Source organism: Hippoglossus hippoglossus, chromosome 10 (genome assembly GCF_009819705.1).
Source record: "Hippoglossus hippoglossus isolate fHipHip1 chromosome 10, fHipHip1.pri, whole genome shotgun sequence".
Taxonomy (NCBI): Eukaryota; Metazoa; Chordata; class Actinopteri; order Pleuronectiformes; family Pleuronectidae; genus Hippoglossus; species Hippoglossus hippoglossus.
Genome location: NC_047160.1, coordinates 17,866,471 through 17,891,903, shown reverse-complemented (window position 1 = coordinate 17,891,903; position 25,433 = coordinate 17,866,471). Strand labels below are relative to the sequence as shown.

Sequence of the window (25,433 nt, the reverse complement as noted above, 5' to 3'; positions counted from 1 at the left end):
TGGTGTCCAACTCTTGCATTTAAGTTTTAAATAATCACACAACTCCACTGAAGTGTGTGTAGTTACAAAACACAAATAGATATGTAAAAAATATGTGTGTGTCATTTTTATAGGCTGACACATCTACAAAAACAGTGTGCACAGCAAAGACTCAACACTCCCATCTGCTGGTGATCAAGGGATGTACAAGTTGATTATCTTTGCAAATTCATGACAAAAACTCAAAAAGAGAAACGTTTGCATAATTTTATTGTAAAAATTGTCTTCCATTAAAACAAGAAGACTTAAATAATAGATGAAATCAGGGTGGATGACAAAGAGTAGCACGCATGATAGAATATTTGAATTATTTCAGTGACTAAAGCAAAAACAATTATTGCAATAAATAGTTTATTTTGGATTATTTCATACAGAAGTGAAGCTGTACAAAAAGAAGCCAGGTTAGAACAGTGACAGTCTCACAGTACAAACCTGCTCATTGCTCCGTTGCCATGCATTTTCATTTTAAAGAAACATTCAGCAACATGTTTAGGCTACTTGGCTCATCAGGATACATCATATTTCAATATTTCAAGCAGGTTTTTCTTTTGTTTTCCAAGCTGGAAAAAGAAATGTGCAAAATCTGCAGCATTTTGGATTGAAGTTAAACACAAAAACATCAAATTTTGTCATATGAAGCTAAAAGGCGAAACATAAAAAAAACCAAGGGGCCTGTTTTTCGTGCAGTCAAGCAGAGCTACTGTAAATATGTGGAAACATAAATTTCATTCGGGGGGCTGCACAGATACTTCACAATATGAAGGAATAACATGACAGCAAAATAAATAAATTAACAACATAGGAATTGTGTAGTGCGAAGCGGCCCCTGCTGCTTTCCACACTCATTTCCATATCAAACACAGCATATCAAAGGCAGGCCTGCGACTGGGGCCTCGATTTGATGTGGTAAATTCATATAAGTCTGCAATCAATATTTAATTAAGCGTTCGACACAGAGGGTATATTTCATGTTGGCTGCATGATCCCTTTTAATGCGGAACTAGAGATTAACAGAGCTGTAATGGTGCTGAGGAAACAATCCGCCTGCGTGATGGAGGGGCACACAGAGCATAATCTCTCCTTCTCCCTCTCGTTTCCCCCTAATCTGACATCGCTCTCCCCTTCTCCAGGCCCTGACTGACAGTCGAGCTCCCAAAAGACCCCGAGGAGAGCGGCGCCGTTTGCTGCTCTGCGGCACACGCCTCACGTTTGTTTACGGCACACACCGAGGAATACTTTGCCATCAATCTTCATCGCGTCCGCCCGTGTCTTACATTACGATCACTGACATGTCGGCTGCTGCCTGCGTGCAGGGGGTATGTCTCCCCTGCCTCCCGAACACGTCATTCAAGGGTAAACAAAGGAAGTAACAGCAGGAATAAGGGGGAATACACAGCACCAGAGGTAAAGCAGCAAGCAAACAAGACATTCAGGAGACAATAGGTGGCTTTTTTTTGTCTCTTTTGTCCTTCCACATGATTAAAGTGCCTGTTTCGTGAGGTCAGGTTAAAGCATGAGGAGCATTTGACTCTGCAAACAGTACAAGAGACTCCAAAAGAGCGGGAATAAAAAAGGCAATATGGCATGGCACATTTTGGCATTTCAACCTCACAGTCTGCCTCATGGAATGAAATGTCAGAAATCGACAGTGACGTAGTTCAATGGAAAAAACTAACCACGCGAAAAAAGATGAAACACTGACGTATATAACAAATGTTAAAAATGATATTGTACATATACAAAAAGCCTTTAATAAATGTTTCAGGCAAATCCTTTGTGCGGCTCCGATCCAGCTCACACCGAGACAACAGTGAACACACGCACAGATGCTGGAACCTCAAGTTTTTAGCTGGAATGAAAAACGGGTTGAAAAATGATTCCAAGTCCACAGTTTGCAAAAAAGTCCTGCAGCAGCATCTTCACACCCCCACTGTGTGTGTGTGTGTGTGTGTGTGTGTGTGTGTGTGTGTGTGTGTGTGTGTGTGTGTGTGTGTGTGTGTGTGTGTGTGTTGCCGATTGAGCGCCAGAGGAAGAGGAAACTCCTCATCAATCAGAAAAGAGGAAGACCAATCAGGAACCCCGGGATCGACAATTGATTGTCCAAGAGGGCCAGGTAGTTCCTGTGCTGTCACGATCAGCCATGAGATTGTCAATCAGGTCTCTACATTCCCACGTGTTTGTCTTTTTGAATGACCGAACTGTGCTGAAGGGAGCAGACGGCTCCAGGGAGGGAGGAGCTGAGTTAGGATTCAGGTGTGGCTCCGTCCGGTCCTTCTGTCTGGTCATCGTCCGCAGGTCACTTTGAGATTCACATTCTGTGCTTTCTTCTCTACGGGGAGCTGAGCTTTCGCACCTTCAGGTTCCCGGCTTCTACAAGAAAACACACGTTTTTTTAAAAAGAAGTCAGGAAACTAAACAGCTCAACGTTATATATGTTATCGTCATTTTGATAGTCCAGGTGTTTTTCTTTACCTCCGAGTCTGGAGGAGTGTCCTCGGCTACTGTCTCCTACAATCAGCTGCAGGCTGGCGGCTGCTATGAAGCCCTCCTGTCGCCGACTCAGATTTTTCACCAGCCTGAATAGTGAGGAAAGAAATGAGAGAGTATGAATCAGTTGAATGCACTTTGAATGTGTCGTCCAGGTTTAAAAAGCTGAAAACTCACCAGCGTCCCTTGTTGTTCTCAGAGTGCAGTTGGATGACGTCCCCACATTTGATGTTGACGCTGTCTGGTCCGTTCTGAGGACAGTCGGCCAAAGCCTTGTATCTGCCGGGAGACTAGCACAGACAGAAACTGTCAGGCACAAAGTAAGTGAGGATTTATTATCACTGGTGCAGAGGCCGTTCTAAACCTGCATGTTTAGAATGTTGTGTTTGCTCGGCCTCATCCTCCAGAGCATCTGCAGAATTATCCCTCGTCATTAGTGAGTCCTCCTCAAACAGTTCTACAATATACTGTCACGTTTGTATTCTTCATGTGCTGGACGTTGTCTGCAGATCTTTTTATAAACAGTCTATGGTGCAGAGTGAAGTTAGAAAACTTTGAATTCATCCTACCTGGTTTATCTGCAGTGAATATTTTATAGTCAATGTTTCTCATTAAAAAAAGAAACTGAATCGGTGTCACTCAGATATGGTGAAATAAAAATAATACGATTATCAAAATGATCAAGGGCTGATTTTGACCCCCACTTTGACCCAGTTGCCGACCACTGCTGTATTTTATCCGTAGAAGAAGACATGTTCCTCTCTGTCCACAGAATGAAGGCTCACTGACTGTTTATTCAATTTTTTGAACATTGAAAGTTTCTTGTGTCCTAATCGCACTAAATTCAACACTGCACCTCCCGGGCCATCAACAAAACACAAGCGGGAAGTCGCTGAGATGATCAGTTTGTGAGATGTTCGTTCCACGTTAAGACAAACACGTTGTGGTAAAAGTGGGTCAATTTAACTGTATCTGGTGTGTTCAGTCTCACCAGTGGCACCAGAACCTCCTCGCCTGTGTCAAACGGGCGGAAAGCGTCCCGACCTCCAGGCCACTCCTCCAGACCCTCGCAGTTGTCTCCCGAGTGATGAGCTCCGGGCCAACCTGACACACACACACACACACTCATGACGTTAACAGGAACTGATGAACACACTGAACAGAACACCACCACATTAAAGGCATCATGTAGATACTTAGTAACTATGACGACCCCTCTGTCACTCACTGGGAAAACAATAAGAATGTAGAATCAAAAGCTAATCTCAGTAGCTTTTTCCCCCAAATTCCTCCATGTGTGTGGTTCTTCAGGTCAAAGTACACCTGAACTGCTGAGGGGGGGGGGGGGGGGGGTGGGGGGGGGGGGGGGAGTCGGATATCTACGTCAGCAACAGTGTGAAAAACAAATGTGACGTTATGTTCTGGGTTATAGTTACTAAGTATCTACTTGATTACAGCGTGAATGTGAGTAGTTGCACTCACTCCTGCGGTTGTGCTGGTGTTTGGGGGAGTGAGGCTGGGGGTCCGGACTGCTCCTCCCCGACTCCGTGTCCTCCGAGCTCACTGACGCCCTCTGCTGCTTGCTGGGAGGACAACACAGGACAAATGAATTATCACCAAATACTGCAAGTCAGCAGACGCACTCAGGATAGAGGTTATCCTCAGTCACACAATCTGGGGACAGCTCTCGCTCTCTGGATCTGATCCACATCTATAAGAGGAGGATTCAGTGTAGCTGGTCCCAGATCAGTGCCGAAGAACAACTCTGTCCTGTCGTTTCCCTCACAGCCGAGACCATTCAGGCACCAGCCAGACAGCAGGACAGAGCACAGAGCGGCACGAGCAAGCTTCTCTGCAACAGGTGGAAACAAGGACTCAGACTGTTTGCATGTGTCAAACAAGGGAAGATCTGGTCTTGATTTATCGAGATCAAAATATAGAGATTTGGTTCTTTTATAATTAAAATTCTGAGAAATAATGTTTCTTGAAGCAAATTCCTCTGACGTTGATTAGATCTCAAGAAACGAGCCCCATCGTAAGAAGCAGCTGTCATGAGGAAATCAAGAAAATTCATGAAATGAAGCCAAAACTCTTTTCTTGTTTTTTGCCCTTTGCATTTCATGCAAAATAGCAAATCTGAGATGCAGAGCTGAGAGTGGCTGTGTTTGATACGGTGTTAGAAATACCATGGCAGAGGTGGTGAGACACAGGCCTCTCAACGTGACAAGGGAGTGACGGGTCATGGTATGAACCACAATGAGGTTACAAATAAAGGTTGCAGGTGACAAATCATTATGCAAACACAGTAGCTCTGGATTGGTGGACCCCAAGCTGGGCCAGATGGGTCATGCCAGGGCGAGGCGAGCTAGGCAGGGTTTACCACTGAGCGTTAGGGCAGGTCAGTGGCGCTGGGGGCGGTGGCGGGGGCGCGGCCGGGGGCGTTGCCGGGGGCTCCTGGGACGGGGGCTCCGGGAGCGTAGGCACAGAAACACGTCGGCCGACAGCGAGACAAAGTCCAGCCCCGGCAGACAGCCCCTGGGGACCCCTCTGGACGGCCGCATGCCCCTGCAGGTGGGGGATGGCAGGAATGGGGATAGGCAACCAGACAGCTGTGGACAGAGAGGGGCCTGCCCCACGTTCTCACACACCGCCACACCCACACAAAGCCTTCTACCACAGCAACGTGAAATGATGCTTTCACTGTCACTCGAGCTGCGATCGTGGGTGAACTTCAAACTTAGATGTAGATTGTGGTGCTGTGTGTGTGTGTGTGTGTGTGTGTGTGTGTGTGTGTGTGTGTGTGTGTGTGTGTGTGTGTGTGTTTTCTCTGCCTCTTTTGTTTGTATGTTTGTGCAACTGTAGCCTAAAGTCAAGCAATTAGCTCCCTACTGTAAAGTATGTGTGAGCACTGACCTCTCAGAGAGCGGTGGGGACAGCGGCATGTGCTCAGCCATTTGGCCTTGTTGATACGCTTCATCTGGGAGGAGAAACAAGTCTCAATCAATTCTCGTGATTCTGATTTGTATATTAACATCAGTAGTAAGCGTGTATGTTCATTATTTTCTGTACATGTTGAAGAAAATCTGAGCCCAAAGGTCCACTGGCGAGCTTCAGAGCTTTCGACCACATCTCATGTTGAAAAGCAGTAAAGTAAGTGAAGCTTTGTGTTTGGACTCTCTTTATCACAGACCTCTGAGCAGCTTCTGTTGGTTGGTCAGGATTCTGCGCAGCTCGTTGAGCCAGGCCATCTTCACTTCCACTGTAGGAGCCTGAGAAACAACAGTAACACGGCAACAGGACAAATTAGACCAAGACTTTTTATATAACTTTTCTTTTTCCAAAAATGTCAGAGAATGGATTCTTTCTGTGCGGAAGTTTTTTTTGCTTTTTCTGCATAATAACTTGGCAAAAGATCAATTAATGATCAGAATTGTTTTTCCGATGATTGAAAAGTGAAATGATCAACTACTCGTGCTGAATTATCAGTCAGGATTGACTTTCCTTACCTGAACCACATACACTTCCTCCCTGCCACTGTACCAGATCTCAAACTTTTTCACATCTCCTTTGACGTTCTCTGTGATCCCCACAGCTGTCATCTGCCAAGAGACATACACGGTTTACACACACACACACACACACACACACACACACACACACACACACACACACACACACACGACACACACTCACATGCAGGATTAGGGCAGGCAGCACAAACAGCAGCTCATACATCAGACTTACATCATGTAACACATCTGTCAGAACACAAACACTCAGGCTCACAGACACACCTCCGCTGTGTGACGGCTTCCTCCCACATCCTCAATAATAAATCAAGAGCAGCAGCTGTTGCTGACACCGGCATCAACCACTGGTAGATCCTTCACTTTTTCAATGTTGTGGAAGTGTAAAAAAAAAAAAAAAGCTTTCGACTTTAACTTTGTTTGTGTTACACCTGTCTCCCTTGGCTGATGTAGCGGTCAGGGGGACTGTAGCAGTGACATCATCCCCTGAGAAGGTTTGCATTCACCTCCATAAGAAGATTAGCTGGTTAATCAATATCTGATCCACTCCTGACGTGTTGTTTTCCTCTTGAGTTGTGTGTCAATGACCGAAGGAAACCACACGTCATTTAAATATAATTACACTGAATTATCCTTCGTTGTTCACTTTTACTCTCGTTTCCCTGAAGGACGTCCATGTCTGTTCTTGTGCTGCGTCCTTTTGTCTGACACTCCAGGTTGAGTTGTGATCGATACGACCTTTGTCTTAAATTCCTTCAACTCAGCAGAGGGGGGGGGGGGCATCAGGAAGGAAACCACCATTTTGTTCACATCGGCTGTGTTCAAATTTCTAAATCCCTTGTATTCTCTGTGTGCATATTGCACATTCACTGTTCCCTAGATAATTAACTCGTAATAACTTAGTGAACTGGACATTTTGACAGAGGCAGTGCTACATAACTTTATTCTACACATCTAATCTATAGATGTACATATGTCTGTATGCTATGGACACTACAGAGTCCATACATATACACGTTGGCCTTCTGACAAGCAGATAAACAGCAGGAAGTTAATGTGTTTTGTTTTTAGACTTGTGATTAGTTATATTATAAACCTACATAACACTGACAATCATTGCTCTATATAAAATCACAGGATGTCACATTCTCACATTAGAGACACCAGTGGTCACTCAGATCATGTGTGTTAGTCTTCGTGGTACATGTATGTTAACCAGGGGACACAGAAACCTTCCTCTGAGCTGCAGACCGACCTTGAGACAGTGCTTGAAGCTGTAGGAGGGCGTCTTGTCGCAGCCGTCTCCGTGCTCCTCCCTCCGCTTACAGAACAGCAGAGCCCTCTCGTACAGGAACAGGTGTCGCTGCATCGGTTTGAAGCGAGCCAGCTCCTTCATGCGCGTGGGACCTTTCTTATGGCTGATCCACACGCTGAAGGAGCCCTGCATCAGCACCCGGCCCAGCTCACACATGTCACCCTGCGTACAACGGGACATTTATGTGTAAAGTGTTGTTACATATTTGTTATAGCACATTAATCACAGGTTTAATATTAAATAGAAATGTGGTTCACCTCATATCCTGTGATGGCTATCTGATGCATGGAGTCATTGACTGATTTGAGCAGGTCCAGCATGGCTGTTAGCGCCCCCTGCAGTTCAGAAGTCCCCTCACAGTCCGGACTGTATTTTAGCAGCTCCTGAGAGCACACACACACACACACACACACACACACACACGCGAAATAAACAGCCATGTAGGAAAATACACACACACACACACATAAAATAAAAAGCAATGTAGGGAAATACACACACACGCACACATGCGCCCTCTATTGGCATGAACTAATAATGAAGCTCTCTGGTGAAGATTTTAATGATACAGAGAATGAATAATAATAAACGACTCACTTCAAAGCATTAGACCCATTGTCAGTGACAAACTGTTAAAAAATCTAATCTATATATTTAAGGCCAAGTATAAAAGAACCTCCACAATAAAGGCGTCAGCTCTGAGACGATTCGCTGCCTCTCACCTTGAGCAGCAGCTGGTATTTGGTGAGACGTTGCACCGGCTTCAGCAGGTACGAATCCAGGCCCAGTTTGTGCTCCAGCTTCTTCTGACATTCCTTCAGAGGAAAAACAAATCAAATTTAAATAATTTTTCTTTAACATTGCAAGATAAGTTTTTTTGTTACATTTTCACCTATTTCCTATGGAGAAATTCAGAGATTTAGAAAAACATATTTGTCATATTTAGGGGAGTGATATACATGAATGTGTGTGATTCGATGCAGCTTGATTTATTGTGAGGGGACTGTTTGGCCTTGGCTGAGGTATACGATCGCCATTTGGGTTGTTAACTGTAATTTGAAATGCCGTTTGTTCTGACTCAGTGATATTAATCAGTTCAAAACTATAGAAGTACAAACACATTAAAATATTTACAGTACTTGAACATATATTGTATTTATTGACAACAAACAAATCGAAATTGTTTAATTGCTGCTGGAAATCATGGTAAAACTGACCTGAAAGAAGGCACAGTCGGAGAACTGTCTCCACAGCGCATCCGAGCGCAGCTTATTCTGACAGTAGCACTCGTACATTTCAAAACTCTCTTTCTGGAGGAGACAGAGAAGATTCTCGATTCGTTTGAAAAATATTAATCAACAATATGATTAAAATATCAATCGATTTCTTATCTCACCCTCTTCAGAAAACAAGCTCCCACGCCTTCAGGAGCCTCCAGGCATCCTTCCAGGTCCTGAAGAAAGACCCTGGATTCACAGAAAGGTCAAAAGCCGCACATCAACGTCAGTGTATCGTGGTGTGTACAGTATGTTGAAGTTTAGTTTAATGTAACTAGAGTAGTGACAGAAGTACTGGAGACAACACCAAAAAACGGGAGATTATGATTAAATGAATGAATCACTCATTTCTCACATCGTACTATTACTTTTACTGTTTTTGTTTTTGTCTTTTTATTTTAATCATTTATTTAAGTAAGTGCTAATGTCTTTTTAAATGCTTCTCTTTTCTATCATCTTACATTCCTTTTACTATTTGTTATGATGCTTTTTTGTCTTATGTATCTTTTTGTTTATCTTAACATATCTCATCTCATCTTATGCACTTTGAATTTCTTTACAAACAACCTTCTCTTGCCTAAATAGATGTGGAGAGCTATAGGGCTAAGTATTGATGCTAACTTTATTATTCCAATTCAAGGACAACATCAGCTTTGAGTCTTAATTTATAATGATTCTGTTAATTTACACTTTTTCTCACACACACACACAAACACACACATCATCAACAACAGTCGTGACATAGATAAAACTCTGTGTCTACTTCTGTGTGAAGATCGATGTGAGTTATCATACATGCTCATCTTTGTATGTTCAAATAGACTTACAGTGCGTTTGATGCGTATCATTAATCACTTGCCTGCTGTGAAAATTGTAGATCTCAGGCATGTTTCCAAACAGGACGTCTCTCTTGCTGCGCAGGATCGGAGGCAGAAGCGCTGACAGAACTGGGTTCTCCATCTGAGCCCTGTAACCCTACATTATTTAATCACAGCAACACATTAAAGGAAGTGTAATGTTTACGTATATAGAGAAAAATATGGATCATCGGGAATAATTTAACATAAAAACATCAGTGGGGAGACCATACAGAGCACATGCACATGGGAGGGTTTACAATATTTATAGTTGTGTGACATGCGTAAAAGAAAAGAAAGTGTGTTTTCTCACCAGCAGCACTGACAGCAGCTCTTCAGCGTAGATCCTCTCAGTCTCTATGAGCTCCCTCATCACATGTCTGTGTCACAAACACACAGGAGAGGGCAGAGAGAGAAGCCAGAGGGCATCGTTAGCTCTGAACAAAGAGAATCACAGAGTCAACAACATCAAGAGCAGTGCCGAGGACAGACAGATGGACGGACGCCCTGTCCTCACCGTTTCAAGAGATCCGGGCTGTCCTCTCCCTCCAGGCTGTACGACACGCAGCCCCGGCTCTCCTGGTAGTCGTGGATCACCTCGATCTGAGCACACCGTTTTGATTCAGAAGTCAAATATAGTATTATATTGAACAGAGAGATAGATAAGAAAAGTATTATTCAATGAGGATGTGATAGAGGAAAGAAATACATTCATAAACAATAATTCATATATAGATGTGCTTCTGTTTTCCCTTACTTTTCTGGTGTTGGGGCTCTTTCGTGACGCTCTCTTCCCCGGCAGAGAGAGGTCGAATGTGAACTTCAAACCATCACCTGTGTGAAGCAGATCACAAGCAGCAGCAGCAGCTCATCAAAGAGGATCATTCACACGCACCGTATATCTCCACATGCTCTGATGAGGAATGCTGAGGAGGACATAGTTCATTTAAGCGCCCATATTAAATCAAATGCAATTATTTTTTTATGACCATGTGCACAGTGCGAGCACAAAGGGATTCGCTTGCCCTGCCGATGACCCTTTCTTTTTAATTCTTCAATAATGAAAAAAACATAAATCGCTGATGATGAACATGTGAGGTAATCAATGATAATAGGCTGCTTCCTATGAAGGAGACAGTGCGTACAGATCTACACAGCAGCGTTTGGCACAATGCTCATTCTCCTTTTGATCCTATTGCAGCCGAATCCTTACATGATAGTCCAACTAAGTGTCGTGCCACGTTACAGTCATGCACGTATGTGCGTGCACGTGTCACCTGTGTGCATGTACCAGATCAAATCAGTCAAAGCTAACTGTTTCCTTCACCTCGTCTCTTAAATAGCTGCTGCGCGGAGCATGAAGGGAGCCTCAGAGGGCTTCAGGATCATCTCCCTCTCATAGTTATGACGCTCATTAGTTTTGCTTCCTAACGTGAAGAACAAAGCCTTAAAGACATGAATGGACATAGAATGAAATCCTGTTTATCCTTTCACACTCACGGGATAGAGACATGTTCGATCACAGAACAGATTCAAATACAAACTCAACAGATATAACACATACAGTATTAATTGGGTACTAGTGTATACGGCCCAGCTATGTACAACTTCCCATGAGACGCAGAGGGAGATGAAAGGTTCTTTAATGTATATGAACCACATATGGTTCTATAGCAGCTATCCGGACTAATAGAGCAGTCACATGTATCCCAGTGGACTGATTATACCATCTACTCTTGTTCCAGCTTGTTTGTAAAGGTGGCCTGCTAACCCCACAGCCGGTTCAGGAACACCTTGGGCCTGCTCAGTGGGGCCCTGTGATGTGTTAATTCAAGCACTGTGTCTAAAGGAAAGATGCAAGAGGGAGAGGGATCGGTGCCAGGCCCTACGGGGCTGGGATGAGACCCCATACTGGGCCTGGGAAACAGGGGGGGGTGGGTATAGGGAGTTGGTTCAATTGTGAAAAGTAATGTGATGAAAACTGTATCTTACAAAATGCAGCCAAATCCCGAGTAAGATAATTATTTATAAGTGTACATGTGTGAAATGACAAAATGTGTGTGTGTGTGTGTGTGTGTGTGTGTGTGTGTGTGTGTGTGTGTGTGTGTGTGTGTGTGTGTGTGTGTGTGTGTGTGTGTGTGTGTGTGTGTGTGTTGTGTACCATGCTTGGGGGAGAAGAGCGGGGACTTGGCGCGTGGTGGGTTTTCAGGCCTGGGGGCCACCAGTTGGACCGGTCGGACGTGTTTATCAGCCAGCTTCCTCAGACAAGCCTGTCGGTTCTGGATCATCTGCTGCACCGCTGCATGCTTCTCAAAGGTTTTCCCGATCTGGGCCTAACAGAGAGACCAAAGGGGGGGGGGGCGTAATGTGACGTAAAATCCAGTTATATTACCGAGACTGTGGAGCACATGAACATGGAAACAATGTTTTCAGACATGAACTCCGGAGGACAACCAAACAAGAGGGTCTGGACCTCCTCTGCAGTTTGTATTTCACACATGAACAACGTGGCTCGGACACTTTTACAACTAAATAGAAATCTCTGTAGTGTTCAGGTGAGGGGCGGAGCAGTCTTTACTGGGGGACTGGCAGGAGAAACTCCAGAGAAAGTCCGGACATTTGCCTCCTCACACGCAGCTCGTCCAGAGAATGTCGGGAGATTATCCGGAGTGCATGTCTGACAGCAGCTTTATTATAGCTTTATACTTGATGGCTTTAGTTCTATCAACATAAAGCATCCTGTGTGGGGGGTCTGACCTGCAGATGAGGTGTGATGACAGACTCATATTCAATGGCCACGATGTCAGGTCCTGAGCTGAGAATAGACGGCGCCCTCTCCAGTAACTTCTCAATGTCCTTCAAAGCAGCCTGAGCCCCCTCCTTGGACTGGAAGTTTTCTACCAGCTGATTGGCCAGTAGGTACGCTCCGTCATCACACCAGGTCTGGGCCTGAGGGTGGAGAGCAGACATGCAATCACCGCACAGTGAAATGCGAACGCACGTCCTGATGTGCGTGTACAGAGATGTGTCAGTACCTGATCCAGACAGAGCAGCAGCTGGTGTGTGTGCAGGAGATGAGAGTGTTTGGTCTTCAGAGCAGCGTTCAGTGTGTCACAGTGGTGGCGAAGCTCGTTGCAGCGCTGCATAATCAGAGCCACGGCGAAGTGGTGACCGGCTGAGAGCTGGTGTCCGTGAAGGATGATGATCTGAGCTCGAGACACCACCTCCTGGCAGAGCCGAGGAAGGACGGAGACAGTATTAATTCAAACGTATTTAATTTAAGTGACATTAAGTGACGTTTGATTGAGAAAACACCGACCTGTGCATTAGACTCCAGCTCGTCCAGCCGTTTGAGAGCCTGTTCTGTCTGAGCCGGAGTGTCGACAGAAACAGACAGCTCCTTCTCCTCAGCCGTCAGATGCTCCAGACACAACTCCATCTGAACAGGGAACACACACCATCAGATACACCCGGGGGGGGGGGGGAAGAAAAACCGGAGAGATCGGATCTCACTTCTTTTCTCATTATGGAAATAAACACGCAGATCATTCCTGTTCGCAACAACCGATTTTGTGCCAGTGTGACCATGATGGACAGGTCTCTTGGGTGTGTGTGTGTGTGTGTGTGTGTGTGTGTGTGTGTGTGTGTGTGTGTGTGTGTGTGTGTGTGTGTGTGTGTGTGTGTGTGTAACAGGAAGACAGGGAAGAGGGGCTAGGCATGGAGCTCTGCAGCCAGGTTTATACTCATTTGAAATAGTAAAAAACAAATATGAATAATTGTCTGTGTGTTAAACCAGTAAATGTATCTCATGGTGCCTTAAATGATCCTTTGGGGAAAATAGGGGCTTACATGCAAACACATACACACCCATATGAAACATGTCAATCTGAAATCCTTACCTCCTGGAAGCTCTGCTCGTATTTGAGCAGCTGCAGGTACTGGTGCAGTTTCAGATGATGCTTCTCAAAGAAGCCGTCAAACGCCGACTCCATGTCTCTGAGCTGAGCCAGAAGCCTACAAAGAACGGGACTTTGCCATAGCCATGTGTAAAGTAATCAGTTAAACATTTACACGCCAACCTCGAGAATATAAAGCTAAACAATTTTATTGAAACAAAGAAGCAGCCGCAGCTTTGGTAGTTTGCTATTGGTCTTAAAAATAGAAGAAAGACAAAGGTCCTTGAAGGTGTTTTACCTCTGCACCGTCTCCCAGTCCAGCTTCACATCCCACTGAGAGTCATCCTCCCTCCCAGACGCCTCCAGGCTGGAGAGAAGATGACGACCTTCCTTTGACACTGACCTGATTGCATCCTGTCAAAAAGACAAAGAGACAAATTATATTATAAATGAACAGTACTTCATAACATATCACTGTGGTCCCTTTAACGTCTCAAACCTTGAGTTTCCTGTACTTGTCGGTTTGAGACTCCAGAAGATACTCGATGGCCTTCCCCTTGTCGGGCAGCTCCGTCTCTGCCAGCTCGGTCCCAAAGCCCTGCAGCATCTGAGCAATGTCTTTGACTGTCACAGCAAAACTCTCAATCGCCTGAAGTGGAGGCAAAAACCAGAGAAACACCACAGACGTGATTACATGGCAGGTGAAAGGAGGTGAACAAGCTGGTGTTCAATGTCTATAAGATACAGAGCTTTGTGGATTTCTGACGACGAGGTGGATCAGTGTCCAAGAACACAACGCAACATTTATGTGTCACTTTCACATACGCACAATTCCTTGCAGAAGCTTTATCAAAGTGATAAAAATAAAGCAGATAGGCTCATTCGTAGGTCTGAGCGTCAGAAAACAAAAGAAAGACACAGACAGAAGACGAAGGATGACAGAAGTACTTTGATGTTTGGTCTCTTAGTGCCTCAGGACAGATCTGCAGCGTTTACCGTTCGTAAAACAATCCAGTCACTGTGACAATAATCCAAAGTGCCTCCAAACTCTGACGTCAGCTGGTTCTCACTGATGTAGCGCAGCAGGTCTGTCACAGAGCTCAGCATCACCACCTGCAGGTGCAGAGAACATCCAAGAGTTAAAAAAAAGCATTCTTACAAGAATTTAAATTAGATTCTACGTACATAATAACCTGGTGTTTAAAAGATGGGCTAAAGTACTTTTCTTTTAAAGCAAAAAACAGTAGCAAGTGTCTTTAATATACTGGAGGAGGCATGACGGCTCAATAAAAGACATATTAACTCATTAGCTTTGTTTCATTCATTTCAGTTGCATATTTTTGTAAAAGTGGAAGATATGATTTTCAACTGCAGCTCTTTGGCAAGATTCTTATTTAAGAACACAGGACAAGATGGTGAATATTCCTTGTATGTTTGAAGGTCTTCCTGTGAGATGTGAGCAACCCGAGTGGATCACCACCGGGTGATCGGGCTTAAATGTTACATAAAAAAAATAATCACGAGAATCATGTGTCTCTGAAAAACATCTGGAAAAAAAGGTCTGAATTTCACTTTTTATATTAACAATAGAAGCACTAAGATCCAAACAAATATTGGCTTCTTATCTGAATAACATATGCAAACTTAAATGTATATCCTACAATTGAAACAAGAAAAAAAAATGCTAGGCAATAAAACTATTTTAACAAACATCTTTATCGTTGTTTCAATAGTTTTAACTTGAATCTACATGCGTCCACCACAGAACACTTCACATGTGCAGATCAGGGCAGTGATGCAGCTTGTTGTGATGTGGGACATGTTTGGTGACTGAGCTGCCTTACTGGCATTTTGAGCATGAAGTCGTCTTGGCTGAAGCGGAAGCCGATGTCGGTCACGGTGCGGTGGAAGAAGCTGGTGGGTCGCAGCACCAAGACCAGGTGGAGGTTCCCGGGAAAAGACGCCTGCAGGAGGGAGAAGATGCTCACTGTCATATTAATGATGGAGGAGGATTCGGGATGAAGCAAAAAACTTTGGATTTAAGCTCACTGGTGTGCTCCCAACACATATTTTCTAACATCTTCACCTTCAAACAGCAGAACAACACAGGAGGATGTGAGAGCACTGAATGGTTTAAGGCCACAATACATTTCTGATAAGGTCGTCTGGAACAGGTCTGTCCTCTGTCCCCAGAATAAAAACTAAACCTGGAGAAGCAGCGTTCAGTTTTTCACAATTATGGAACAAGCTCCAACTGCAGGTCTGCTGCAACTCTTAGTTCTTTAAAATTCTGAAGACTCCTGTCTTCGGGGATCTTTTACTAAATCAAATAATCACTAATTCTTTATACTACACGATTTTATTTATTTGATTTTTATTCTCTATTTTCTTTTCTTTTTAAATGCTTCTTTTTTATATTGTCTTGTGTTGCTTTTACAACTGCCGCTACACAGAAAAAGAAAAAGGCATCAGAGAGGTTTCACCCCCCCCCCATCTCTGACAGGGGGGACGTGAGGTCTCAGCTCATCTGTCACTCTGAAGATGAGACTAATGGATCCAAGGTTCAGTCTTTACAACATTCACACGCGTCATATGCTGCATTTAGACTTCAGGTGGCTTGAGGTCATGATTGTGCAGAAATTTCTGTTCAGCTTTTGCTTTCTAGTCAAGACACACAGGTTCCATTGCAACAGTAGAGATGTGATTTAACTGCATATGTACATGAGTGTAAATATGCACACAACAGAAGACAATAAGGATTTTGATAAATAAAGTAAGAAGGCCTACATTTCATTTGATTTATTTTAGTACCCTTGCGTCATACAGGTATAATAAATACAAAAAGACGCTGTGGAGCAATGTTCACACCTCAGAACCTGCAGCAGATCATAATCCATCTTTGCTCTGCTCCTGGCACCAACTGTCTATTTGCATGTGACGCAACTACTGACATTCATTCGTCCTGACTCCGCCGCAGAGGTCGATTCGTCAGGATTCTGTGGCGTCAGGATGTAAACACGCATTGAAATACCTCGGGTCTCACGCACAGCGGATTGCATGACTAAGCAGCGGGGCACCGCAGTGCATCAGTCGGGCAGCAGCAGCAGACTCTGCCGCATTCACCCTGTGCCCGCCCCAGAAAAACTTCAGCCTAAACTCTTCACCCGGAGGATTCTATCTAACCCATCGGCGGATCGTTACCGGGCTCCTCCGGATCCTCGGCACTCCGCGCCGGTAGAAGCAATCGGCCATGGTGCTGGAAGTCATCCCGGTGAAATGCTCAGCTGCTCCGCTGGATGAATCGCTGCCTGCGGCTGGAAGGTGTGCAGCTCCCCGGCTGCCGGAGCTCAGCCGCAGCTGCTGCCTCTCAGACGGAGGGTGGCAGCGCTCACTGCAATGTTTCCCTCCCTCCCTCCTGACCTGCCTCCTCTTCCTCCTCCTCATCCTCAGCTCCCCGCGTCATCACTCAGTTTTTGCTTACTCATTCATTTGCAGCAATAAGCAATGAGACGTTCAAGTACATACACAGTGTTTAGGCCACACTTGAAACTGAGCATCATGTGGAAGTAGTCTGTACATCAGGCTGAAAATACTCTTATGTATGTATGCAAAGTAAAAGATGCACTGATGTAGTGATTAGTCTGAGTACTGCTCAGGGTTCAGCACCACGGACAGCAGCTTATTAATCAAACATTCAGCACAGTCACAGCTCTCAAGCAGTGAAGGTGAATCAGGATCATATATCCTGGATCATGAAGGTGGATCATTATCATCGATCTACGATTGTGAATCGTGATCATATATCGTGGATCGTGACCTTGATGGTGGATCGTGGATCATGGGTTATGGGTTATGAATCATGATGGTGGATCTTGTGGATTGTAATTGTGATGGTGGATCCTGATGGTAGAGCGTAGATTTTAGATGGTGGATTGTGATCGTGGATCAACAACTAGATTTTGTAGATGTACAATATGCTTACTCACACCATTTCTGGGAACCCTGCTCATTATGATTGTCATTACTGCTCCCTCCATCTCTGTCAGATTTTTGCTTTTGTATAAACACATTAAACATTGATTTATGTTAGACACTGTCTTTTCTCATGAATAGTGTTATTTTGTTGATGTGCTCTCTAACACACGACATCTATTGCACTTCTGTCCATCCTGGGAGACAGATCTGTCAATGGAGACTCTCTCAGGTCTCTAAGCTACATTTTCTTCCCTGTGACAAGTGGGTGGGTGAAGTGTTTGAGTCTGATTGAAGAAGAGATGAATAATTCCGTTGTTCATGATGTCTAGACTGTCCAGAAGGTATTTCTATCAAATACAAATCCCCTAGATGAAAAATAAAACTCACTGCTATCCTGGCGAGTGCGGTTTTGATCGAGGCCCATGTGTCCAGTCTTCTGTCTAAAATGATGATAAATTTCACTCCAGGTTGTCTCGTTCTGCAAGAGAAATGAGGCAGTTGTGTGTAAATGTGATGTTATTCATTGCACCCATTAGGGAAATGGTGATTTAAGGCTGTAAGGCAGGAAAATGAGAAAGGATTTGCGAGTTAAGAGCCGGTGGATGGGTAAAATCATGCCTATAGCTTTAAATTCATATCATTTCAAGGAGCTTTACAACTACATACACTTGTTCTTAAAACATAATTTATCACAAAAAGTTGAGAAAAAAAAAGGGTTGATATGATTTAATATATTTCACTATATTTGTCCTAATCTCTGAGGTGAGGTGTGGACATATAGAGGGTGTCAGGAGGACATTTGACCGTCAGCTGGAGCAGCGGAGGCCGGCTGTGCTTAGAATACAGGCGTTTGGTGCACTGCAGAGGGGGAGAGACTCAGACAGGAATAAATGAAGCAGGACACACCGAGGGATGAGAGTGAGGTACGTAAACACTTTGGCTAAAGCTTCCTCTGGAATGTCACTGAAAGCCGAGTATTCGGGGAGAGTGACGATGACACTGGAGTCGTCCCCACGACCTCCTGGAAATAGAATAAAAACAAAAGAAATTACTTTTAAAATAATGTGCAAATAGTTTAAATTAACAACATGAACAAAAAGCCCTTACCTGACAGGTATGCCACCTGTTTCTCTATGTAGCCTCCCACCTCCTTCATGCTCACGGGGACAGTAACCTCTGGAAGATGATAAACACGTTTTAACAGCTATGGTAGAAGGAGGTGATGTGCACAGCAAGAGAGTTAATAAACCAAGCCATTCCAAACCATTTCAATCAAAGGATCTGTGGGTGTAAAATGATGTATAAACATGGATTCTGGTGTTGGCCTCAAAATTAGGTCATTGGCCTTGTATCAAGACATTTAACATCAATGCCTTTACCAAGGACGTCATGTTTTTGTGACTTGTCAGCAGGATAACACAAAAACTATGGTAATTTGGTGAAAGATGGGGCCAAAAATCAAAACATTTGAATTTGAATCAGATTCAGACAATGGGGCATATCCAGGATTTCTTTTTTTTTTACATTGTGAGAAGGTATTTATGGACATTTTCATCAATTTCTCAGGGATTAATTAATGGATCTAGATCTTTGGTGCAGTGTGTCTTTCTACTTGATTGATTTAGCATTTAAATCAGGCTCTTCTTTGTGTTTTTGGTTATTTTATTCACTTGTATATTTCACCTTTTACCTGATTCTTTCTTGTTTATCGATTTATTTTTATTCATTTCTTGAATGGTTCCTGCGTTAATCGTTTTTAATTGATGGTCTAAATGTCGTTTCCACCGCACTGAATCATTTTCCACTGAAGATTTGACATGAAAGTGACAAAATATCATCCATCAACATTTATCCAAAGATAAAAAACCATCACAGCTGCAATCTCACCAATGTAAATCTATTTTCAACTTACTGTCATATAATATTACTGCATGTTCTTCTCTGATCATAACACAAGTAAGACAATGACATCATTCCTATTTATCGTCTGTATTGATGTTGGTGTAGTGTTAAGTTTACTGGCAGATGTTCCACATCTCCTGCCTGGTGCCATTAGAGTGTGAGAAGCCAATAAATGCATGTAAGTCTCTTATGGAGCCGCCAGTGAAGTTCTAAAGAGGCTTACATCCGTCCTCTGCTGAACCATTCAGCCACATGAGACTGCAGACACATTGACTAATGCATCATCCTGAGCCTGTTTACATGTGCTCACGTTACATTTACAGTAAATTCAAGGGGCTAGATGGGCATGTTTGTTGATGTAACACTACGGGGACAATGTCTCTTTAATACAAGCTCCCAAAACGAGATGTAGAAATAGTTGACACAGCAGGAACAGAGATTGTTGAGGCTCAAACGTGTTAAAACCACACTAAACTAAATGTTGCGGGCCCCGTTCAGTGGTTTGTGCAACAGATTAACGGGGCAGTTAATTTGCTCACACTTCATCGTTGCCTCGTCCATAATGGAATCGACATTAAATATGAATTTGAGCAGAGAGATAGAAAAAAAAATGATAGAAAGCAGAAGAAAGAGAGGAAGAGCGGAGGAGGTGTTCTTTCCCATGAGTCGACTGCAGTAATAGTGTCGCTCAGGTTGACAGAATGAGCTCTGCTGGTACCTGCTAAATATTTGATCTGCGTCTGTAACAGAGAGGAGCTGAGCCAAGCCGGGCCACTGAGGGACCGACGGCTGCATTGGGCTGTGCACACACAGGTGGAGGGTAAAGTTACCGTCACACCGGAGGAGTTATATAACCGTTTGTGCCCTGAGCAACAACACGCTCAGGAAGGTGAGACAAGACGTGTTAATGCACATTTTCCATTATACAGTGGGAAATGTATTTATATAAAACATTGTGTGTTTAGATATAGAACAGTGCAGGATTCTTCAAGATGACACGAAGCCAACGACAACATCTGAAGAACAAATTATTAAAAAGACTGAACTGAAATTTATGTTTTAAGAAAAAGCAAACGCAGGCACAAGCACTGCTGCAGTCCTCTGCCTGATCAGTGCTGCAAACGCTTTGTACGTTTTCGTCTTGAAACAGAGATGCATGTCCTCACTGACGCTCCACACTATAACCAGCAGGTGTGACAACTGCTGAGGTTATAAATGTTCACTGTTGTTTTATAACTGCAGTGTTTCTCCCAGTCATGCTTCACACGTGTCCCCTGAGTCTTCTCTCCCTTTTCTTTGGCTCTTTTTTTCCTGCATGTATTACTTATCCTGCAGCTATAAAGATCAATTTGCAATCTATTTACATATTTTTCAGGGCAAATGATCTTTTAAAAATGAAACGTCACATAAAATATTATGCAATTTTTGAAGATAAACTCCATCCGCATCATACATTTTATCCGACAATGTGAAAATAATGAAATAAAGGGAATAAGGACAGAATATGTCAGCTTCTCAAACAGGGCAGTTAACCCATGAGCTCATTTCTGAATCTCTGTTCTGTACATGTAAAGTCAAACTATATATAGTATATTCATACGAATTCAAAGGTAAATCCTGATTAACGTCTGTATCACAAATCAGCGTGTTCGCCTGCTGACTTTTCCCTGGGACACGCAGGATGGCGTGCACAGGTGAAAGTCAAATAACCTGTGTTTGCTCTCCCGTTCTTATAGCCACAGAGAAAGGGCAATGTTTGCCAGAGTGGATGGAAACTGAGATTCGCTGCCAGTCAAACAGACTCAGACTCAGACTCAGACCAATCCTTTCAATCTACATGAGCTCAAGGTACAGGAGCTTATCTGTGTTGTCCAAACACTGATTTCATCACAGCTCCTGCAAAGAGCATTAACTCCCCTGAAGGTTTACATGTTTTATTCTTTTTCAACATTGAGACACAGGACTCTATTTTAATAGACAAGCCTCATGTCAAAGGGAAATTTCTATTTAGGGGCATCTCAGGGGGGGGTGCATACATTTTACAGGCGACACACCATGTCGGTATTATGGAGGTTGGGAAAATACGAAACTCTGCCTGCTTTCTGTGAAGAATAAAGTCCAATAAATAATATAATATTTTACAGGCTTGCCAATTGCCACCTTATCATATAATAAAATCCTGGTGAAGGGTACAGGCCGACAGCAGTGACTGCAGAGAGTGCGCATAGCCCGGATGCTACAGTCAGTCTGATTTGGGAGAGACTCAGAAAGCGGACACATGTAATCCCTCGCAGAGCAAGAAATCCGCTCTTACGCATACAAACATGTTCATAGTACACACAGGTCTGGCCTCATGCTGCTTTTAGGTCACAGGATATTTTGCTAAACAAAGCTTTCAGTGCTAAGGGGATTAGACCGGTGGGAGGATGCATCCTGATAGAAAAGGGAAGAAGGAAATTGCAAATTATTCGAGCTGGTAAAACCCAGAAGCAACACAAGGTTTGACTCTGTAATTCCCAGCAATGACGGTAATGTTCAGACCTTTGTACTGTTTGGTCTGATGATGATATTTGGCATTTGTCACACTGTAATTCATTTTATGAGGTAGTTTTTAAAGTGACATCTTGTGTTGTGGAACGGGGAATGTGTTTGCTTTAAGCAAATTGTGGGATATTGAGAAAGGGAATTTTAAATGTGCTTCTTTATAATGAAATTGTAGGAGTAAACGACGGTGGCCAAGAGAGCTCAACGCACTGCACATTAAGAAAACACATGCAGATAGAAAAAAACGACGTGAAAATCAAGACAACTATTTCATCAATGTGGCGACACGTGCACTGCAAAATGTTTTCACACATGCAAATACAGAAACGTGCTTAAGAGTTATTGGAGTCTGCTACTCGTCAGTGGTGATGGAACTTCATAAAGCATTGAACTACAGCCAGGTCCAGCACTCTTCTGGGTCCCCTGGAAACATTTCCGTTGTCGTTCCCGCAATTTGCAGCGCGTTTCTGTGTTTGCATGTGTTGTGACTTTTTGCAGCTCATGTGTCGTTTGCAGTGTGTTGAGCTCTCTCAGCACCGTAGTAAACACTGTAAACAGGTGTAAATGTTGATATTTTTCCATGTGATGTTGCAGTTTGAAGCAGTTGAAGTGTCACTGAAAGGGTGTTAAGGGTTGTGTGACCTCAGGGTATTGAAAAGAGTTGAGGTGTCATTTTTGGAGGAATTTGAATTCCCAATTTCACATAGAGGCCCCCGAGTTGAACAATAACTTTGTATGGTTACATACTATAAGGCCTGAGAGAAAGTAGGCAGTTTACTGACTTATTATTGCATCAGCAGTAAAAGCATTTAGACTCAGTTCAGGTGTAAGAGACAGAAACAGTTGAGCCGTCAATGAAAGAAGTTAAATGTTCAGTTGAAGATGTAGTTTCAGAGATTGGAGTATGTGTCCTGCGAATAACTGAAGTGTTAGTTTGGTACGTAAACGCTGACAGAAATCTGAAGTGTCTGTTGAAAAGGCCTGACGGCTGTGGACAGTTTGAGCGGCAGCGAAAGGAGGAAAATTCTGTCTTTACTGCTCAATCAACTGTCATTGATGAGTGATTGATCGTGTATCATGTTTTTTTCTGTCCCATAATCTTATCAGACTATGTTCTATCTACAATCATGCTGTATAAATGTAAAAAACAACAACGCATGGTTACACAGACCTCTGACAAATAAGCAGGACAACATCTCCCAGAAGATTTAGACCATGAAGGTAATTGAATACGATGTGGGGACTGATACAGGGAACGAGCGGAGCTATGTAAGTGATAGGATGTATCATAGCTCGGGGAGTAAACGATGAATCTGTGGATACTGGTTCATACACCAGGGGGTTCTTCACCGCTGTATCCTCTGTAAGCAGATTAGGACAAACTCAGAGAGCAACGTTCACATTTCACACTGAGGAAAAAAAACCTTCACCCTGTATTAATAGAAAGTTAGTGTGGCCTTTTCCTGGCTGTTGGCTCCACATCCCGATGCAGGTACATTGAACCCACAGGAGACATTAAGAGGCCGAGGTCCATAAATTAAACAATGACTCGACGCTGCGAAGATCCCAGATTAATCACATTAACCTCTGGAGGAAGCTGCCTGGAGCTGTCACTCGCATCAGGAACTATTTCTGTTCAGCATCTTACCTTCGCTCTCCAATTTCTACTGCTGGTTGCCAGACAAGCCCTCAGAGTGGTGACTGCCAAATGACCAGGGGAAATATATGACCCAATCTCAATTTTCTGTATTAAATTCTGTTGCTATTTTAAGTTAAAAAATGTTGACAGATTATTCAGCTCGTAATTCAATACATGACACAACAACATTCTCTAAATAGCAGAAGCTGCATCATGTACTTCCTGAACATCCTGTGTATTTCTTCCCAACTGGTCAGTTGACGTCAACAAAGCATTTTTCCTCCCTCGCAGTCTCGTACTAATCTACAACCGACACATAACCAGGCAACAAATCATTACTATGGATAAATATCTATCCATCTGCGATGGCTTAAAATAGCTGACATAATCCCTGCAAAGGCCCACACAGTTGTAGCAAAGCTGCAGGACCAGGCATCGAACACACGCTGACAAAGCAGAGATATAGTGTGCAGCTCTCCGGTTACCTCGCGTAATGGTTCTGTAAATCAAACTAAATGGACTTCTGCCACAGTGCGTCTCAGTCTGCTGCACCGTGCTGAGAGGGGCAAGGTGAACTGTCGTATAGTGTCAGAGCAGATACAGTATTACATACTAAAAGCCTGAATGGAAACTCAGAGGTCTCATGTGTACTCACGCTGCAGAGTACTCTCGAGCTGGGAGCCAGCCTGCAGGAGGCAGCGGTAGCTCTCCATCTCCTCCTTGGACTTTTTCTCCGGCTCTCTCTCCTCCTGCAGCGAGGCTGGGCCCATTCCCCCCTCGACCGACTCAGGACCAGGCAGGGAGAATGGACTCGGTCGTGGGAGGTATTGACAGTGGTCGAGGCCTCACATCCTCCTCAGAGCCCTATAGTCCCTCCATGGTGTCCGCATATAGAGGCCGAGAGCCGCACCGGGGAAAGTTAGGTCCTCTTGCCTCCGCAGGTCCCAGGATCCAGATGGGACGGTTCCCCGAGGCTGCTGCTGGATCCTCCTGACCTTGAGCCGCATACAGAGTCTCCTGCAGCTACATCACAAGACCTGGCCACAGAAGCAGAAAACAGAGGTTTGCTGTCCTGCTGTGGCCCAGACTGGGTGAGATGTGCTTCCCCCCCTCCCCTCATACACACTAGTGCCGACAGACTGTCCTGCTCTCAGCAGCAGTCAGCTACTCCAAAACAAACAGGCTCCATCTGGACACTGCTGTCTGTCTCCCTCGCCCCTCCCCTCCCCTCCGCGAGCCTCAGTGCGTCAGCTCCGCACAGTGCAGAGCTCAAGAGTCCACTCCTGACACGCTGCCAACTCCCTCCCAACTTTTCTCCTCACTTCACACTCGCATGCTCCTTTTTGCTGTTTCCTACGTCAGCGTTGTGCTGACTGTATCATGCAGTCAACTGGACTGTGGGGGCGTTTGGCTGCTGTGTTCATTACCCCACTTTCTCCAGCTGTATTTCAATACTGATGCACACCCAGAGGAGAATAGATCTGTTGTATAAAAAATGAAAATCTACAGCACCCTCTGCGCCAACAAGCTCGGCCCATGTGAAGTGCAGCCTTTATTACACAACAATCACATTCAGGCAGAAGAACAAATATGAAAGGGTGTCATTGTGTACATACTGATACACAGAGCCTGTCTCAGCTCCCCACTGCTCGGCCCACAGCTACTATGAATGGACCAGTCCTCAATGACACCAGAGAATATTCTATATAACTGTATTCAGAGTTCCTCTACAGGGACTCACTGTGTTTGATGGGTTCTTGATGTCGGGCCACACATGGAGCAGTGGAAGAGCAGCAGAGCTCCGTCCTGATACGCAGCCACTCAGCTGATCCAGCTTAGCCTCTCAGCCATCTCATTACTGCACAGCATCTGCTTAGTCTGGTCAAATGCACACAGACACACACACATAAACACATCCTTACATCAGACTGCGCCTGCAGACACGACTCTGGGTGTAACAAAGCACTACAAGACA

At 44.1% G+C, this 25,433-nt stretch overlaps 1 protein-coding gene across 7 annotated transcripts; it reads right to left on the bottom strand.

The window, feature by feature from the left end:
* Positions 1–232: 232 nt before the first annotated feature.
* On the bottom strand, positions 233–24,678 carry mcf2a (MCF.2 cell line derived transforming sequence a). 7 transcript variants are annotated; one of them, XM_034597306.1, is made up of 30 exons: positions 24,114–24,676; positions 18,481–18,549; positions 18,280–18,394; positions 17,761–17,851; positions 15,243–15,362; positions 14,395–14,511; positions 13,898–14,047; positions 13,697–13,812; positions 13,402–13,531; positions 12,822–12,941; positions 12,538–12,729; positions 12,260–12,451; positions 11,664–11,835; positions 10,260–10,336; positions 10,020–10,105; positions 9,816–9,882; positions 9,505–9,620; positions 8,765–8,834; positions 8,586–8,678; positions 8,091–8,183; positions 7,626–7,751; positions 7,309–7,530; positions 6,033–6,125; positions 5,717–5,795; positions 5,440–5,503; positions 4,009–4,109; positions 3,518–3,630; positions 2,704–2,816; positions 2,512–2,615; positions 233–2,409 (listed from the first exon to the last, which is right to left on the bottom strand). In XM_034597306.1, exons 1-30 carry the CDS (start codon positions 24,226–24,228, stop codon positions 2,369–2,371), a joined length of 3,357 nt encoding a protein of 1,118 aa, XP_034453197.1. In that variant the 5' UTR covers positions 24,229–24,676; the 3' UTR covers positions 233–2,368. The 7 variants fall into 7 exon arrangements, 6 of the variants coding, with proteins under 6 accessions (XP_034453197.1, XP_034453198.1, XP_034453199.1 ...); XM_034597307.1 differs by having other exon boundaries at positions 13,402–13,516; XM_034597310.1 differs by lacking the exons at positions 233–2,409; positions 2,512–2,615; positions 2,704–2,816 and adding exons at positions 3,120–3,355; positions 3,392–3,442 and having other exon boundaries at positions 3,509–3,630; positions 24,114–24,678.
* Positions 24,679–25,433: the final 755 nt, after the last annotated feature.